General features: G+C 48.3%; 1 protein-coding gene across 4 annotated transcripts; it reads right to left on the minus strand.

Moving 5' to 3' along the window:
* Positions 1-1,835: 1,835 nt before the first annotated feature.
* RCC1 (regulator of chromosome condensation 1) lies at positions 1,836-19,236 on the minus strand. 4 transcript variants are annotated; one of them, XM_037827984.1, is made up of 11 exons: positions 19,166-19,236; positions 8,668-8,749; positions 8,005-8,070; positions 7,000-7,187; positions 6,669-6,848; positions 5,786-5,882; positions 5,562-5,684; positions 4,903-5,058; positions 4,558-4,677; positions 4,066-4,218; positions 1,836-3,168 (listed from the first exon to the last, which is right to left on the minus strand). In XM_037827984.1, the coding sequence occupies exons 2-11, from the start codon at positions 8,738-8,740 to the stop codon at positions 2,993-2,995; spliced, it is 1,332 nt and encodes a 443-aa protein (XP_037683912.1). In that variant the 5' UTR covers positions 8,741-8,749; positions 19,166-19,236; the 3' UTR covers positions 1,836-2,992. The 4 variants fall into 4 exon arrangements, with proteins under 4 accessions (XP_037683912.1, XP_037683913.1, XP_037683914.1 ...); XM_037827985.1 differs by lacking the exon at positions 8,005-8,070 and having other exon boundaries at positions 1,837-3,168; positions 19,166-19,235; XM_037827986.1 differs by lacking the exon at positions 19,166-19,236 and having other exon boundaries at positions 1,838-3,168; positions 8,005-8,087; positions 8,668-8,736.
* Between the last annotated feature and the right edge of the window lie 494 nt (positions 19,237-19,730).

Consider the following 19,730-nt stretch of genomic DNA (forward strand, 5'->3'; position numbering starts at 1 on the left):
TAATCAGCAGTCCTTTATCCCAACTATTCCCACCCCCAATCCCACTCCCTTGAGACCGCTAATTCAAATCTTTCATTTTTTTCTAGCATCTATGTGCATATTTCTAAATACAATTCACTAGTCTCTTCATTTGTAATTTCAGATATTACTTTAGCGACCTCTCCCCCTATTCATATAGTTTTCCCTCCATCTTCCATTTATAATTTAAAAAAAAAAAAACACCATAAAAACATTTCCATTATTATTACTTTGTAAATATTATTTACAGCCTAGCCATATGGGGTAGTATGATTACATTTGCTTTTGGGCAACCAATCCAGATTGGAAGATGGAGAAAAAGATGAAATTAGATTAACTAATGTGTTTGAATTCAATAAAAGATTTACACTTCTGATAGACAATGGCACTGAATGATATTTATATTTTAAAAAACGAAGCACATGGGAAAAAAGGGCAATCATTAATTACAGGGAATTAAAAATTGTAGGAGAATCATAATAGCAAAGACTTATAGAGCATCTACTGTGTGCCTAAAAATCCCTTAGGTGCAATACAAGGAAAAGGAACTGAAGTTCTGGACTCAGGCAGAGGACAATTTAGATTCCAGTCTAGCCTGTGCATTTAGGAGCTTCTTGACCTCTTCCCCACATGTGGGGGGAGGGGGAGGATTCCTGGTTTGCAGGGTTGCTGTGAAGATTACAGGACCTAGTGCACGTAAAGCACTCACCACAACACCTGACCCATTTTAAGTGCCCAAGGCAAAAGGCTGTTATTTCGAGAATGGGGTATTTTCAACCTGCTCTATGGCCAAAAGGGAAAACTCAAGTAAATATAATCCAAAGGACCTTTTTACAAAGAAAATATTAACACCAAGTTTGACTTTCCATTTTAAGAAATCAATTTCTGATCAGTATAGTGCTTGCATCAAGAGTAAACGTTTAAGGGAAAAAATATATAGATTCTAAATTTTTTTACATTCTATTCATTTTTCCTAGAGCCCCTGACATCCAAGAATCCTCTTGGCACTAATAAAACATCTGTTACACACATACAGACCTTCTTTATGAGTGCTGTTCATTCTAACTTTCTGCACTGAAAGAAATGTTCCATCATTTGTGTGGTCCAGTATCAGAGACACTAGCCACATATGGCTAAGTACTTGAAATGTGGCTATTCCAACTGAGTGAATTTTAAATTATGCTTAATTTTAATTGACTTAAAACTTAAATAACACACATAGCTAGTGCCCACCATATTGGACAGGTCTGTTCTACATTATTTAGTTGTCTAACTGCTTGTTAACAGTCTACATTAACTTAAATTGCCTTAAGAGTAATTGTGCAATTATGTTAAAAAATCCTATCAGCCATTGAAAATGATTCAACAGTAAGCTTAGTTAAGCATTTCTAAAGATGTATATACTCAAAAATCCATTTGGGATTAGATGTTAAAAGATCCAAACCCTTTTTCTTGAATATTGTACAGCACAATTAAAAAAAATTATCCACTAAGTGCCAGAATTCAAATATGCAATCAAAACTCTACCAAGGCTGCAGCTTTGAGTTCAACCATGCGGACACTGGTTCTATCACTCATGCTTATGCAATGAGACCCCATATAAACCCCATATATACTAGAAGTTGAGAGTTTGCATCATGCATAATTACATTGCTATGCCAGGAGGGTGATACATTCTGACTCCAAGCAGAAAGGACATGACATGGAAGCTTGCATTTGAGACCCTCTCCAGCCTCACACTATGTGTCTCTTTTGACTTATTTGTATCCCTTTACTATAATAAAACTATAATCATAAAAAAAAATCATCTCTAAACTTTTTTATTTGAGCAGACTTCAAGAGCCCTGGGAATAGCCACATTGGCAGCGGATATCTTGACCTCATGTAAGTCCTCGCCCTGGCATCAAGTTCACAAGCACAGTTTTATTCTGCCCTTCCCAACAGTGCCTGGCAGCCAACAGGTGCTCCCTTAAAAGAGCAGGAATCATGTATAAAACAAGGGGTCAGTTTTTATAAAACTCTAAATTTATTCAAAGTGTTAAAAGAGTTCACTCTCCCTTCCAAAATATTTTACATTTTTAAAAAAATCAAAACTATTTTCTCAGCTACTGTACAAGCTGCTGCTTCCTTATTTTATGACAAGCCCCTGGCCCTCCAACCCTCTTCCTCCCTCCACCCTTTCTCAGTATTGCTCTAAGTTTGTTTATAAAACCCTCTGTCCCCCTCTCCCCTCACACCATGCCCTGCTGGGAGTGTCTCCCTTCTGGGTTCCCGGCTTGGCTGCAGGTGAGGCAGGCTGGATGGGGCCATAAGCAGGCAATGTCTGAGGGACAGGAGAATGCTTTGTGCTTCTGGGAGATCGGTTGGTTGGCTTTTTTCTCTGTCACATGGAGGATCATTGTCCTTTTTGCCCCACGAACACCTGTTCAGAGCCAAATGTCTGGCTCAGTGTTGCCCATGGCTGAGTAGCCCTGCCTCTTCTCCACTTATCCAGGCATGGGGCCATGACAGCTGGCGACTGTGCCATGTCTGCCTGTGGACTGTTAGGAACAGGAAAAGTTGCACATGACTAGGGTGGGGCTTGATGGAGCCCCAACTATTCTGAGTGTTGACACCAAATGCCCAGGGGAGGAAGTTTAGTTTTTTTGGGGAGACAAGGCCAGGGCCAGCCAGAACCATGGGAAGCAGGAATGGGGGGGGGGGGGGCGTCTAGCCACATAGGTCTGGGTTGAACAGTGTTCCTTCTAACCCCAAATCCCTCCCTTCTTCCAGCCACCTCCTTCTGCGGGTCCTAGGATGATTCCCAAAAGGAGGAAGAAAAAGAAGAAAGGGATTCTGTTCTGCTGATGGGAAAAAGGCAGAAGTTGACAGAGTGCTCGGGGTTGGGGGAAGGGCTGCTGGGATCTGTAGCTGTCACTGCTTCCCGGTTCCAGGAGGGAGTCCAGGGGCTGGAGCCAGGCCCTCAGGGGTTTCATCAGCTCTGTTCCTTGTCCTTCACTAACAAGACAGTGTGCTGGCCTCCGCTGGACACAGACAAGACCACGCGGTTCTCCAGCTGTTTCCCTGTCATCTCCACAGGGCTCCAGGCATCCTCCTCCTGCCCTGTGCCCAGCTGGTAGTTGGTGCCCATGCCCCAGGCGAAAATGTGACCTGCAAGGAAGAGAAATGGGGACAGCTGTCTCCAGGATCCACAGCCCCACCCTTCCACACTGGGGTGAATTCTGGTCTTGGCCCGTAGTGGCCTGGCAAGGTCCTGGCCTCCTGTAGTTCAGGGGAGCTGGGAGAAGCCAAGTAGATGATGGATAAAAAAGAGCTTTGTAAACCAGAAACCACAGTCCTTGAACATGCCAGAGGTTCCTCTGTGCTCCTAGGTTATGGCATTCAAGACTCCATTTGACTGGCTACTCCCCAACCTCCTCCACCGCCATCCATCCTCCATTCCTTAGGAACAGCAACCCGAGACCACCTGGACCTCTTCTATCTGGGATGCCCTCCTTTGCTTCTCATAAAGGACAGAACCTTCGAGGTGCAGCCCAAGCCCTGCTTCCTCAGCAAGTCTTCCTGGATAACCTCAGACCAAGCACTGCCCCTATCCCCCAGACTTCTAAGCACCCCGCCCCCCAGCCGTCCCACTCACTCACTCAGGCTTTGGTGGCCGCTCCTTCACACCCTCCCCTGCTGCGACCGCCAGGACCCTGATTACCAAACCTTCTTTTTTCTAATAAGATTCTAGGAATGCTGGCACACAGTAGGTGCTCAATAAAGAGGGTCACTAGTGGCGAGAGTAGGGAGAGGCTGGATTAGGAAGCTGGTGACCTGGGTTCATGTCCTGTTGTCTCCCTGTGCCTCAGCGATGTTTCTCCCTTTGCTCTTTTTCTCCTCTATGGAACAAATTACCTTTATTAAAGCAATCTCTTTTCTCATTGTATGTTCATCAAAGCCACAGCTTTGGAGAATCAGGGGAAAGGCAGCATCATCACGCATACTGCTCTCCACATCTCAGCTCCACATCCCAAACCCCCACTGACTTGGGACAGCTCCACTCACCATCCTTGGTCACCGCATACCCTACAGAGGCCCCACAAGCCACCGAGGAGACGTCTGGCAGCCTGGGGATGAGGGTGGGTGTGCTCTTCTCTTCGGCACCCTCCCCGAGGCCCAGCCGCCCATACTCAGCCCGGCCCAGGCTGTAGGCCTTTCCTGTGGGAGGAGAGAGAGGGGAGAGGAACAGCAGAGGGTGTGTTCCAGACAAACTAGACAGAAGGCCAGAGGAGTTCCCATGCCTGTGGGAGTTGGTCCCTGACTTCCAGGGTGGTCAGGAGGAGGTCTGCTGTGTCTCTTCCTAGTTTGGAGGGGCCTGAGAGAACCTCTACATAGGTCCCCATTGAGTTCAAACTGAAGAGCCCCAGGACTCTGGGGAAAGGGGGCCCAACCCATGGAGCAGGCCTGGGTTCCAAGGATGTGGTCTCTTGAGTCTGGCCAGGCCTGGGTCCGGGAAATACTCTACCCTCAACCCCAGGAAGGACGTGGAGGTCCCACCTTCTGAATCCATGCAGACCGTGTGGTGCTGGCCACCAGAGAAGCCCACCCAGGACTTGGTGGAGTTCTTGAAGGATGTCAGATTCTGGGGTACGAAGCATGACTCTGTGCCCGGGGTTCCTGGGGGGAGGCCAGGATAGAATCATCAAGGGTGAAGGTGTTGCAGGAGCTGCCTTTCCCATTCCCCTCACCCACCAGGGTATGGATCCTCCCACTTTGTAGATGATAAAACTGGGGCTCTTGAGGGGTTAGGTGACCCCCAAGGGTACACAACAAAGGGGTGGTGGAGCCAGGAGTAGAACCCAGTCGGTCCGGGCCATACCCAGGGATAAGCTAGGGACTCACCAAGCTGGTGGTAGTTGGAGAGGCCAAAGCCATATACGTGGCCCTCACAGGAGACGGCAAAGGTGAAGTAGGCGCCACAGAAGACATCCTGGAACTTCACAGGACCCCGGCTTCCCCTGGATTTCAGCATCACACACTTGGGGGCCAGGAATCGTTCTGCAGGCAGAGAGAAGCCAGGATCAGTGGCAGCACACTGCCTCCCTGAGTCTATTTCCCCTCCATTACTAAAGCCCGGGGAGGGAGGCCAAGCAGAGACTCTTATCCCCATTTTACAGAAGAGACAACTGAGGCCAACAGAGTACAAACAACTGTCTTGCTCAGACTCTCCTTTCTTTACATGGAACTTATCACCTGCCCCGCGCTCTTCTGAGTTCCATTTACTCACTGAACCTCACAACAACCCAGCTGGCACAGGTAACGTTATTATCCCCATTTTAGAGATGTCGGTGCTATATCCAGGATCCTACATTTAGTAGGTAGCAGAACCAGGATTCAACCCAGGGTAGTCCAGTTCCAAAGTCTGAGTTCTTAACCACCACCCCAAGTCTGTCTGATGCCACCACCTGAGTGGGCACAGGGACTACCTCTCCTGTCCTGCCTTGAGCTTTCACTGGGAGGTGATTTGCCACGATGCCCGGAGGAGATACTAAGCCACCTACCAAGGCCCTGCCGGCCACCACGGTTGGCGAATAGTTCAGGCACACGGCCCAGCTGGCCCTGCTCCCCGCAGCCCAAGGTGTAGAGGTCACCGTTATCTGTCAGCATCACCAAGTGATCATTTCCTGAGAGTGAAAGGAGGGTGGAGGGTGCAGGGCTTGTCTGTAAGGCCCATGGCTGGGCCAGCCCCAGAACAAGGCTCCCCAACTCCTGTATCTAAACTCACCGGAGGCCACTTTCACCACAGGCACATTCAGCTGCACTTGCACAGGCACCATGCTCTTCTTCATGGGCTCCAGGAGCCCAATCACACCATTATTGTCCTAAAGGGAGGGGCAGAGCACTCAACAGCCAGTGCTGCCTGCCCCTCAACAGCCAGGAACTGAGTTGCATGATGAAGGGCAGTGGAGGGATGGGAAGGGGGGTGAGCAGGAGCTAGGCCCCATACTGAAATACTTGTGAATGAAATCATATGTGGCCTGGGATTTGCTTTAAAATGAAAAAGGAGTCCAGGAGTGCAAGGGAGTAGAGAGGAAACAAGTTTGGTCCCGAGATGATAATTGTTGATGCTGTGTGGGGAGTAGACGGAGATTAATAAATTATTCTGATTACTCTTGATGTGTGTTTGGAATTCTCCATTAAAAATTTTAAGATGGCCCTCTTTTTTTTAAATAGAGAAACCTCATTGGTTCCTTTATTTTTGACATTTTGAAATAAATTGAATACCAAAGCATCAAAACAATTTTAACGCTGAATGTTGAATGTGCTTTTTTATACCACACTTCCTGGCCTTGGAAACTCTGAAATGAGATAAATCCCTAACTTGGGAAGTGTGGAAGAGGGTGGGGAAGGAGAGGGAAAAGCTGCAGGAGATGGGTGATGGGTGCAGGCTTTCTGGATCAGCCTCAGCCCCAAGACATTCTTGACCCACTCCCTCCCTACAATCCTACTTCTTAACATCAGAGTCAAGGAAGAAACCAGTTGGCATGGACCAGCCTGAATGAAGAAGCTAGAGAGCTGGGTCTGGGCCCCAATTCCCTCCAAGTACAATGCGGATGTGGAGGTGGGTTATCTTTGGGGCCCCACCAGTCTGCCAGACCCAGCCTTACCCGGAAGGAGCCCCAGAGGAAGACACGGCCATCCTCGGTGAGGGCCGCTGTGTGACTGTCTCCTGCTGACACCTGTACAACCTTCTCTTGCAGGTCCACTTTCCCGGGGACCATCTCTGAGCCCTCCACCGATGTGTCCCTTCCCAGGGCACCCTCATCATTGCAGCCGAAGGAGTAGACCTGTGCCCAGCATGCCCCCATTAGTGCAAGGTCTGGCCTCTCCTAGGCCATTCCCTGCTAGGCTGGCCAGCTCCACCTCCGCAGAGCTCCTCCATCAACTCATCATCCACTGCAGGCCTTGCCCAACCCTGTCCCACCACCTGTGACCTACCTGGCCACTCTTGCTTAGACACACGGTATGCATTCCTCCAGCCTCAGCCTGCACAATGCCTTCCGAAATGGGGACCAGGGCTGGCTTCTTCCTCTCCATCACATTCTCGCCCAGCCCCAACTGGCCCACGTCGCCCTGCCCCAGTGTCAGCACCAAGCCTGGTTCTGTGCCGTGGGACCTGTGTGAGACTAGGGCAAAGAAGGCAGTTCCTGAGTATGTGTGATGACAGGAGAGGTCGCTGCCCAGGCCCTGTGATCACAAGACCTGGGTTCAAGTCCCTGCTCTGCCACAGACCTTTCTGGCCTAAGTTTCCTCATCTGTGAAATGGGAATAACTAAAGTACCTGTCTCATAGAGATTTTGTGAAGATTAAAACTAAGCAGATTATTAACATGAGAGGGAGGAAACAAAAATGAAGGAATGCTCTATATTGTGAAATGAATCTTGGGGTGGGGGGAGAGGACAGTGAGAACACAAGACAATTTTCCTGACTCGTAAATTCTTGGTCAGGTGCCAACAGCCAAGGCTCAGACACTGATGTCCACCCTTTCCTGCTTGCTAACCTGTCCAGGATCACACAGCTAACAAGCGGCAGAGCTTGCACTGAAACGAAAGGAGATCACGAGTCAGAGCACAGCCCACAGCCTCCATACTAGCCCCGCCCCCCCCATGCCCCAGGCTGCAACTGTCAACTCCTCGACATATTCACATAGGAGAACTGGGTGCTTCCGCCCCTACCCGGGCAGCAAACAGGCAGCTGAGGAAAGGGCAGTAATCACAGAGGCACAAATACGGAGAGCCACCGGCCAATCAGTGGAAGGCACAGGGTATTCTGCTAGCCAATGAAGGCCGCCCGCCCAAGGCCCCAGGACAGCCAATGCCATCCAGCCCCTCGCCCCGGGGGTGTGGCCGCGGCTGCAGGGCCACAGCGGCTGCGCAGAAGCCACGCTGGGCAGGGAGCCACCCGGTCGGGTTTTCTGCTCAGGAGGGCTCGGCCTGCAGGCACCTCGGCAGGAGCGGGCGCCGGGAACGCGGCGGGAGGCAGAGGCCCTCACTGCTGGGTTACGGGGGTCTGCAAAAGACAGACGGCTGTCTTGAGTGTGCAGCGGGTCCACACTCCCCACCACCCCATCCTGGGGGCAAGTTTCTTTCCTCCCCACTCCTCTCCATGTTCCCAGGAAAGAAAAAAACCACAGCCGCCTCCCTCGAGGGGTCAGATGTTGCAAGGACATTATTTTATCTAACCCTCACAACAGCTCGGTGAGGTTGGTGCTGCTGTTGCCTCCATATTTTGAATGGGCTAATCTGTTCTCAATGAGGTTAAGTGACTCGCCTAAAGTCACACAGCTAGAAAGTGACAGAGCCGGGACTTGATCCTAACCATTATGCCTTTTTTCCTGGGGTGAAGCCATAGGCTCTAGCGTTTGCCAGCAGTACTGTTTCAGTGCTTTTAGGCAAGTCTCTGCCCTTTGTGATTGATTCCCAGAGGGTGGGATTCAGTGACCTATAGGGGACCCTCCACCTGGGAGAGGTCCCTAAACATCTTAGGCCTGAAAGTTTCAAGTGTCAGGAAGGAAGGAATCCAGTCCTAGATCCTGAGGGCTCCCAGAGGCCACCTGCACCCAGGTTCCCGGACAGCTGCCCCAGTCAGAGGCCAACGCCAACTTACCCTTCACTTTCTTGCTTATGGGGATGGCATCTTCTGGGGGTGACCTTTTCTTAGCTATGCGCTTGGGTGGCATGTTCTCCTCCTGAAAAATCCAGCCAAACACTCCATGTCAGAATTGGCAAACATTTTCCTGCCCTAATTAGGCAATATGCATCAAAAACCCTAAAAAAGGTAAGAAGAATTGCTCAGCAATTCCACTTCCTGGAATTTATCCTAAGAACAGAATAGTGGATGCACCCAATGATAAAGGTCCACGAATATTCTCTATTGCATTCCTCATAACATTAAAAAAAAAATAGTAAAAAACGAAAAAACAAAAAAACAAAAAAAACCACCACGTGCTCAATTGTAGGGGATTGGCTAAATAATATGTGGTTTGTTCATGATAGAACATTATGAAGCCACTAAAAGTGATGCTTTTGGAGATGTATTTATTGAATAGGAAGATCTTCACCATTGCTAAGTAAAACAAGTGGACTGAAAAAGAGCCTGTCATTTTTTTTTGAAAAAAAATATATAAACATGTACATGTGAAAATATTCATAGAAAAACATTTGGAAGAAAATACATCCATATTAATCCAAGAAATGGAATTATGGTTAACTTTTACTTTTTTCCTTGCACTTTCCTGTATCATCTAAGACATTTAACAAGGAACATTACATTTATTTTTTAGTTTTCAGTGTATCATAAAAAAACACTGAAGAACAACAATAAATAAAGTAGCCCTGTATCCCTTATAACTCCCAACTCTGAGCTAACCACGGATAACTTCAGTGATACACTGCTGTTCTAATCAGACAAAACAAAAAAAAACAAAAAAAAAACAAAAAAAAAAAGAAGAAGAAGAAAAGATGCAGCGGCAGCTATTTTCATTAAATAAAACCAAACCAGACCGTTACTGCCCTTTGATCCAGAAGTGGCAGTCCTGGGAGGAGCCTAGCTTTCCCAAACAGTCCAAGAAGAGGTAAAAACTAAACATACACTCACACATACATACAAACACTATGTATTACAAAAGGGGGAAAGAAAATCACCTATGGGTAATAAGAAAGGCTGAACCTAGAAGATCCAGAGTAGCTGAAAGACGCAGCCCTGAGCCCTTTCCCTCCTCTGACTGCTGCCTCTCCCAGGCTGCTGGAAACAGGGAGTCTCTCCAGCTCCCCAGATTCCAATCCAGCCAAAATTGTGCCACAGCCTTTCTTCCCGCTAACAAGCAGCTCTGCAAATAAAGCTTGTGAGCCCTGTTTTTTAAGGCTGTAAAACACAATATATCGGCAGCCAACTCAATGGGAAAAAATTTTTGGAAACCATGTATGTGACAAAAGACTGATATCTTGCATATACAAAGAAATCCTACAACTCAATGACAATAGTACAGACAGCCCAATTATAAAATGGGCAAAAGATATGAAAAGACAGTTCTCTGAAGAGGAAATACAAATGGCCAAGAAACACATGAAAAAATGTTCAGCTTCACTAGCTATTAGAGAGATGCAAATTAAGACCACAATGAGATACCATCTAACACCGGTTAGAATGGCTGCCATTAAACAAACAGGAAACTACAAATGCTGGAGGGGATGTGGAGAAATTGGAACTCTTATTCATTGTTGGTGGGACTGTATAATGGTTCAGCCACTCTGGAAGTCAGTCTGGCGGTTCCTTAGAAAACTAGATATAGAGCTACCATTCGATCCAGCGATTGCACTTCTCGGTATATACCCGGAAGATCGGAAAGCAGTGACACGAACAGATATCTGCACGCCAATGTTCATAGCAGCATTATTCACAATTGCCAAGAGATGGAAACAACCCAAATGTCCTTCAACAGATGAGTGGATAAATAAAATGTGGTATATACACACGATGGAATACTACGCGGCAGTAAGAAGGAACGATCTGGTGAAACATATGACAACATGGATGAACCTTGAAGACATAATGCTGAGCGAAATAAGCCAGGCACAAAAAGAGAAATATTATATGCTACCACTAATGTGAACTTTGAAAAATGTAAAACAAATGGTTTATAATGTAGAATGTAGGGGAACTAGCAGTAGAGAGCAATTAAGGAAGGGGGAACAATAATCCAAGAAGAACAGATAAGCTATTTAACGTTCTGGGGATGCCCAGAAATGACTATGGTCTGTTAATTTCTGATGGATGTAGTAGGAACAAGTTCACTGAAATGTTGCTATATTATGTAACTTTCTTGGGGTAAAGTAGGAACATGTTGGAAGTTAAGCAGTTATCTTAGGTTAGTTGTCTTTTTCTTACTCCCTTGTTATGGTCTCTTTGAAATGTTCTTTTATTGTATGTTTGTTTTCTTTTTAACTTTTTTTTTCATACAGTTGATTTAAAAAAGAAGGGAAAGTTAAAAAAAAAAAAAAAGAAAAAAGACAAACAAGGAAAAAAAAAAAAAGATGTAGTGCCCCCTTGAGGAGCCTGTGGAGAATGCAGGGGTATTCGCCTACCCCACCTCCATGGTTGCTAACATGACCACAGACATAGGGGACTGGTGGTTTGATGGGTTGAGCCCTCTACCATAAGTTTTACCCTTGGGAAGACGGTTGCTACAAAGGAGAGGCTAGGCCTCCCTGTATTTGTGCCTAAGAGTCTCCTCCTGAAGGCCTCTTTGTTGCTCAGATGTGGCCCTCTCTCTCTGGCTAAGCCAACTTGAAAGGTGAAATCACTGCCCTCCCCCCTACGTGGGATCAGACACCCAGGGAAGTGAATCTCCCTGGCAACGTGGAATATGACTCCCGGGGAGGAATGTAGACCCGGCATCGTGGGATGGAGAACATCTTCTTGACCAAAAGGGGGATGTGAAAGGAAATGAAATAAGCTCCAGTGGCAGAGAGATTCCAAAACGAGCCGAGAGATCACTCTGGTGGGCACTCTTACGCACACTTTAGACAACCTTTTTTAGGTTCTAAAGAATTGGGGTAGCTGGTGGTGGATACCTGAAACTATTAAACTACAACCCAGAACCCATGAATCTCGAAGACAGTTGTATAAAAATGTAGCTTATGAGGGGTGACAATGGGATTGGGAAAGCCATAAGGACCACACTCCCCTTTGTCTAGTTTATGGATGGATGTGTAGAAAAGTAGGGGAAGGAAACAAACAGACAAAGGTACCCAGTGTTCTTTTTTACTTCAATTGTTCTTTTTCACTCTAATTATTATTCTTGTTATTTTTGTGTGTGTGCTAATGAAGGTGTCAGGGATTGATTTAGGTGATGAATGTACAACTATGTAATGGTACTGTAAACAATCGAAAGTACAATTTGTTTTGTATGACTGCGTGGTATGTGAATATATCTCAATAAAATGATGTTTAAAAAAAAAACAAAACAAAACACAATATATCGTCTAATCCTGGGGCTCCTAATCCCTGAACTGTGAATTCTCTAGAATGGGATCGTTGGGGTTGGGGCCCTTGGCAGCAGTCCAAATCCAGAGGTGGTATACCACACAGCCATTAAGAGTGCAGTCTTTGATGTTTATTTGGTGCAAAATCGATACTTTCTGTAGCACGCTATGTAATTTAACTTGTGTGGTCAGTTTATTCAAACAGTAATTACATGGAACCTTGAACACAGGGTGAGATCTGGTTGACTTGTACAGGTTACAGTGAAACCCTGATACATCCCAGAGTAATTTAGGCAGAGTATAAAAAGTATTTGCAAAGCCCCCTTGAGGACCTGGGAAAAAATGTGGAAACCTTAAACTTCCCCACTTGGGGAATTCCTGATGTTCTCACAAGCATTGGGGACTACCATTGTAGTAGGCCAAGTCCTTGATCTTGGGGCTTGCCCTTATGAAGTTTGTTACTGCAAAGGAGAGGCTAAGCCTCCTCACAATGGTGCCTAAGAGTCACCCCCCCCCGAGAACCTCTTTTGTTGCTCAGATGTGGCCTCTCTAAGACAACTCCGCAGGTAAACTCACTGCCCTCCCCTCTATGTGGGACGTGACTCCCAGGGGTGTAAATCTCCCTGGCAACATGGGACATGACTCCCGGGGATCAACCTGGACCTGGCTTCATGGGATTGAGAAAGCCTTCTTGACAAAAGGGGGAAGAGAAATGAAACAAAACAAAGTTTCAGTGGCTGAGCGATCTCAAATGTAGTTGAGAGGTCATTCTGTAGGTTATTCTTATGTATTATATAGATATCCCTTTTTATGTTTTTTAGTGTACTAGAATAGCTAGAAGAAAATACCTGAAACTGTTGAACTGCAATCCAGCATTCTTGATTTTTGAAGACGATGTATAACTATATAGCTTATCTGGTGTGACTGTGTGATTGTGAAAACCTTGTGGCTCACACTACCTTTATCCAATGTGTGGACAAATGAGTAGAAAAAAAGGGGGACAAAAAGTAAATGAATAATGGGGGGAAGAAGGAGTATGAGATGTTTTGGGTGTTCCTATTTACTTTTATTTTAATTTTTATTCTTATTAATTGAAGTAATGAAAATGTTTAAAAATTGATTGTGGTTTTGAATGCACAACTATGTGATGATACTGTGAACAACTGATTGTACACTTTGGATGATTATATGGTATGTGACTATATCTCAATAAAATTGCATTAAAAAAAAAAGAGTGCAGCCTCTGAAGCCAGAATGTGGGCACTGCTGTTTTCTTGGGCAAAGTTACTTAATCTCTTTATCAGTAAAATGGGGAAAATAGTACTTATTTACACCTTTAAAATAGTACTTACTTAAACCTTTGTGATGTCAAGGGTTAAATGTGTAGGGTGTTGTAAGAATTAAATGAGCTAATGCTGTAAAAGTATGTAGTAGCTGTTTAATAAATTGACACTATCAGTGTTGTTATAATGTCTACGCCCTGCCCCAGGTAATCTTCTCAGGCACAGCCCTGTTTGGGAACCACTGATCTAACATAACCCTCCTTTCCTTCATTTTATAGATGAGGCAACTGAGGGCTAGTGAGGGACAGACTCCACTCAAGGCCACAAACGGAACAAGAGCCCCAAAGAGCCCTTCTTCAGCTCAGCTGTGGACTGAACCAGCCACCCCATCCCACTCTTTCTTCCATTAGGTCCTGGGATCTCAGCCTCTCCAGTTCCCCGTTCCACGGTATACTAACATGAGGCCTGGGGCCCCTGCATCACCAGGCACTTTTCTGCTGACTGTTGTGGGGAGGACAAAGTACCAAAGTTGGGAAAGTGCCCAAAGGCTGGGAATCCTGCTGAACCTGTACAGATTGAGCCTCTGAGAGGTGAGCTTGTACAAGGCTGGGACTAGCCCAGTTCTGACTCTTGATGAGGTGTGGCTCTGAGCTTCACCCAACTTTTATTCTTTTAGGTGTGGAAATTTCCCCCTCCCATCACCTTTTTGAGACCCCTCTTCCCACATTCTTTGGGAGCACAGGGAGCTGGATTCACCTTCCAGAGCTGCTGCTTGCTCACCTGGGCTCTTGTGACCATGGCTGGCCACAGGCCTGGACCTCTCTGAGCTGTCACTTCTTCTGTAAAAGGGGATTTGATGGCTGCTTCTCTGGGCTCTTGTCAAGGCTAAATGAAATACTGTTTATAAAGGACTTTGCAATGCCAAGCACACAGTAAATACTCAATAAGTGACGGCATATATTCTGTCATTCCTCGAGTATTTGAGTGCCAATTACCACTGCTTGGCTTTGGGGCAGGAGGTGCAACAAGGAACAAAGAGACTTTTTCCCTACTCTCATGGAGCTTACACTCTCAGACAAAACAAAACAGGAAAAATAAATAAAAAATTAAATTATCACAGATGATTCTGTGTGAAGGATAAGCAAGAAAATAAGGAAATGAGGGTACTTGGGGTAGGGAAGGATAGGGATTAGGGAGGCTAACCTGAAGCTAAGAGCTGAAATAAGAGACGAAGCCAGCCAGGGAGATGTGGAAAGCATTCCAGGAAACAGTGCAGGGTATTTGGGAATCTGGGATCGCCAGGGCGACTGGAGCTGGAGAGCAATCAGCTGAGTGGCGAGAGGTGGGTAGGGGCCAGAACATGCCAGGCTGGCGGGGAAACCATAGAAGAGTGGTAAGTAGGAGTGTGCCTTCATCAGATTTACATTTTAAGAGACTGCTCTGGCTAATGTGAAGCAAATGGAATGGCTTGAAAGGGTCGTTAAGTGTGGAAGCAGGCAGACTTTTTAGGAAGCTATTGCCAGCAACCAAGTGAGAGATGATAGTGAATTGATTTGGTTGGAAGAAATGGAGAAAAGTACACAAAGTAGATCAAAGTAGGAACTAGACAAATTGCTGATGGATTAGACGTAGGGAGAGGGAGGAAATCAGGAATGATTGTTTCATCCCCTAAGACTCCCAAGACCTAAATGACCTAAATGACTAGGTGGATGGCAGACTGCCACCTGGTGAGATGAACTCGGTGGGACACAGGTCTGGGTGGAGACACCTGGAGCTCCATTTCACCAGGTGCTCTCACTCAATCTGAAGTGCTGGGAGGCATCCGAGGGGGGATGTTAAGTAGGCAGGGTTGGGAGGGCGAGGGGTGTGGGGTGGGACAGGTCTCCCCTTGTCTCAGGCAGGCAGTTGGCAGCCCTGGCCAGGCTGGCAGCCGGTTCATCATGTTTAGGGCCCTGTCCTGCCCAGGGCAGATCTCCCATAGGTTCATCAGAAAAACCTGCAGCAGTAAGCTGTGTTCGCGGAGGGAGAGTGCTTAGCAGCATGGGAAAGTACACAGAAGAGGTCAAGTGAAAAAATGGGCAACAATTTTGTCTGTGCGTGGGGTGCCAAAACAGGGCTGAACAGCGGGCAAGGCCTGGAGTGGAGACAGAAAAATAAAGGCTATGTGAAGTGGTTGGTATCATGGGACATTAACAAAGAATTCTGTTATTGTGGCTTGGAAGTGATCCAGTCAGTGCCTCCTTGGCCACCTGTGTCTCGGCTAACAGGCTGGAGCCTCTGGCAAGCCGGCCACAGTGACCTCATTTTACAGATGAGGAAACTGAGGCTCAGAAAGGTGACATTTCTTGCCCAAGACTAAAGATGAAGCCAAGATCAGAACCAAGCTGGTGGGACTCTAGAGCCCTTGAGCGTTACGGAGCCTGCCTCTGCCCCGCTTTCCCCAGTGCTCCACCAGTCTCGCAGCCCGCTGGGGAGCTATCTCTCAAAGCCCCCGTCCCTGCCCCAAACGAGCTGGTTGTCTCTGGTCTTCCTGCTTCCCTCTCCCACTCCTTCACCCTGGAATCACTCTCCAAGTCATTAATGATCTTTCCAAAATTCAGAGCTGAAACAAGCTGCTTCTCTGCCCAGAATCCCTAGTGGCTCCCCCTGCCTGGAAGAGAAAGCCTGAATTTCTTAGCCTGGTACTAGAGACCTCCAGGATCTGGAACCAACGTAACTTTTGGTCCTCCCTTCTTTTCCCAGTCTCTGCACCGAACACACCAGACTAGACTGCTTACTCTTCTCTCCATACCACCCACACTCTATTCCTTGAATGCACCTCCCATCCCTTATTCCACCAGAAGTTCTCATGGCTCATTGCTACCTCCTCAGTACGCCTTTTCTGATCCTCCCTCATTCTAAACTAATTCTTCCCACAGAAAACTTTCAATCATAATCACTTTAATTTACATGTCTACCCACCATACTAATCTGTTTCCTATCTTCCTCATGCAACAATCCTTTACTTCTTACAACAAGCTGAAGACAATCACTCCCATTTCACAGTTGAGGGAATTTACAGATGGGAGGTAAATTTACTTGCTTAAGTTCACACACTCAGTAAATGAGAGCCAAGAGAGGAACTCAGGTATGTCTGACTGATTAAAAAAAAAAAAAAGTCCAGTCAAAGAGGGGCCATGACCCGGGCAAAGGGTCATGGCAGCCTGGGCAGGCCTCCACAGGGTCACCTCTGAGCTGAGCTTGGCTACACGCAACAAGGAGCAGAGAGCAGAGGCTGGCTGAAAAGGAGAGGATGGAGAGATCAGAGAGGAAACACAAGGCAGCAAGGGCCTGAGACAGCAGGCCCGGGGTGGGGGGTGTGTGACAGATTCTGCAAAAAGATTGGAGAAGGACAGTGAGGCTGCCTCCCTAATGTGATGGATGGAGAGCACTGGTTGTGGAGTTGGGCAGACCTGAGATCTCTTTGAGCCTCAGTTCCTTCATCTCTAACATGGGGGACCCTAGGCATTGCATGGGGCTGTTGTGGGGCAATCACTGAGGCAGGGCAGGGGACAAGTGGGCAAGCATTACCCGCCTGCATGTCCTCTAGCTGCACAAATGAATCCTTTCAGCAGACTCATGCTGATTGTTCCAGGTGTGCTCACTTGAGTGTGAATACATGAGCTGGGAATAAGGAGTAGCCTTCTGTCATCCCCTCAGTCCCCTCAGACAAACACAGCTTCCCTCTTCAAGGACATTATGATCTGGGAGAACAGTGAAACCCAGTCAAATAATTAAAAGTCACTAATAGGCAGCTACAGTGTGCCAGCAGCTTACACCTGCTCTTTGAAGTGGGTGTAATCACACCCATTTTACAGATAAGGAAGCTGAGGCTCAAAGACAGGGATGGGCCATGATGGCCCAGGCCACACAGAGGTGGAACAAAATCCCAGGTGTCTTGACCACTCCCTGCTAGGACCAGAACCACCCCACCCCACATCCTTCTCCTCCCTGGGCCTCAGTTTCCTCATGTGTTGAATGAAGCGGGGAGGCATACCAGACCAAAGAGTCTTCCAGGAGTGTTGTGTTCCTGCTGTGACCCTCTGTGACCTCACCACAGCCTCATTTCTGCAAAGGGAGACAGAGTCCTCTCTGACCACAGCAGCTGTCCCCTCCCTCCCCCATGCCAAGAGGCAGACACCACCTGCTTGCCAGACTCAGAGGCTAAAGAATCTCTTTGTGTGAAAGGTCCCTGGGAAGGAAGGGAGGAGAGGGGCTCATCTGTCAACACACATTTGCTGAGCTCCTGCTATGCACCCGGCAGCACTTGGCACTACAAGCTCTTCACCTGGGGCCCCCTCCATATGAAGAGTTGTGCCTGGGCCTATATGTGTTCACTTTTCTGGGGAAGGGGGCCACAGCTTCCACCAGATGCTTAGAACCACTGCCTTCTGGAAATTATAGGATATTAATAACCCTCACCACATGCCTCTTACCATCATTTTACAGATAAGGAAGTTAAGGCTCCAGGGGCACCCAACTAGGAAACTGCAAAGCTGAACAGAACAGGATTCCAGCCTTTGGAATGTGCATCTTCCCACTCCACTCAGATGCCCTTGGTGGGGGGGGCGACGACCCCCCCCCCCAGTGTTCCTTGGTCCTGCACTGGAACCCCATCTCCTTCTCCAATTGTATTATTTTGTTACTCCCCTCCTGGCACCCTGTGCTCCGGTCAGACTGAAATTTCTGTGGTATTCCTGATCCCAACACTCCCCTATAGCTTCATGCACGTGGTGTGCCCCCTGCCTGGCTGACCCTAACCCCTGCACTCCCAGTCTCCTCACTCACTCATCGTTCCTTCAAAACCCGGTTCGATGGTCACCTCACCTGCAAAGCCATCCCTGACCCTCTTAGGCAGGGTTGGCTGTCTCCCTCAGTGTTCCTGTAACACTCCACACTCAACTTCTGCTACTGCACAAGTCACCTTGGCTGGAGGAGTTCAGTTAGTATCTGATGAATGAATGACTTGCCGGCAGCGGCGCCCCGAGCTCCAGAGGCATACCTCGGGGATCACACTGGACTGTAACTGCGGACTCACATGAAGTCTCCCCAGGGAGACTGTGAGCTCCAAAAGGGCCACACGGGGCCCTTCTCATCATTGTTCCCCAGCTCTGCAAGAACGGCACAGAGTAGGGGCCAGTAAATAATTTGTTGACAGTGAGTTGATGCGGAGTTCACAGCACGCCTCTCAACGGATCACAACAGCCGTCGTCTTGGTGCCTGATGACGCTGAGGTTTGTTTCTCTGCCGCAGACACCCCCTCCCCCCAGCCTACCCTCGAGTTTCTACAGCGGACCCTCTGCGGGACAGGATTCCTTCCCTGCTCTGCAAACCACTTTCTCCAAACCAATGCAGGAAGAAATCACTTTACCCGCCCCGGAAACGCGGCCCCCGCCCCGGCCTCGGCCCGCGGGGCTCGCGGGTCTGCGCACCCCGGGCGGACGAAGTCCTCGAGGCCAGCGCGCTGCAGCCGCGCGCACGCCGCCCCGCGCTCCGGCCGACCCGCCCGCCGCACTCGGGCCGTTTGAATCTCCCGCCCGCGCGGGCGCCGCGGGGCGAACGTGAGAGCCGCGTGCCCCTCGCTCGGGTGAGTCGGCTCCCACCCCGGGCCCCGCGAGGCCGGGGTCGCGCGCGCCCGCACCTCCCTGCCGCCGGGCTTCACGTGGGCCGGCGCGGTGGGACCCGGGCGCGCGCGGGTAACGGCTCCCGCCCGCCGCGGGACAAACCCGTGCTCTGGCGGCGGCTGCTCCGCGGGCCGCCCTCCTCCAGGACCCTCCGCGGGTCACGGGCACGACCTACCTCGCTGCAGATGGACCACAAGGAACTCCACCGCTCTCCGGCCCGGCTGCGAACTACCCCAGAGCATGCGCTCTGCAGGCCTCCGGCCCCGACCCCAGGCGAGAAAGGAAAACAAAGAGGCCGGCGGCCCCTGGCGACCGCCCCGGGAAGTGCAAGCTGCGCGCTGCTTGGCGAGGCTCTCTCGCCTGGCCCGGACGCAGTGGTTGTGTATTTTGGAAACTGTATTTTCATAGCACCAAATTGGGACCAGTGGACTAACAACCGGAAAGATGAGGTGAAATCAGGGTTTGTTTGTTCTAGTGCGGATGGGGCTGTGTAGAGAAAAAAAGATACTTCCCTGCCCTCAAAAAGGTCTTTGTCATGAACTCTAATGTACACTATGGACGATAGTTAATATATTGTTTCATCGGCTGTAACAAAGGTACCATACTAACGCAAAATGTTAATAATAGGGAAAAGTGGGTGGGAGTATGTGGGCACTGTACTTTCTGCATGATTTTTCTGTAAACCTACAACTATAATAAAATTAATAATATTTTATAAGGTATTTATAAGAGAAAGTAAA

The sequence above is a fragment of the Choloepus didactylus genome, chromosome 2, assembly GCF_015220235.1.
Source record: "Choloepus didactylus isolate mChoDid1 chromosome 2, mChoDid1.pri, whole genome shotgun sequence".
NCBI lineage: Eukaryota > Metazoa > Chordata > Mammalia > Pilosa > Megalonychidae > Choloepus > Choloepus didactylus.

Bases quoted from the DNA above. Each gene is read 5' to 3' on its own strand.
- RCC1 (XM_037827984.1), bottom strand. From the start codon at position 8,740: ATGCCACCCAAGCGCATAGCTAAGAAAAGGTCACCCCCAGAAGATGCC. The intron at 5,883-6,668 runs GTAAGGCTGGGT...CCCTCCCTTTAG, and splicing joins TCCTCTGGGGCTCCTTCCGG to GACAATAATGGTGTGATTGG. The intron at 3,169-4,065 runs GTGAGTGGAGCT...TCTTCCTTGCAG, and splicing joins GTATGCGGTGACCAAGGATG to GTCACATTTTCGCCTGGGGC.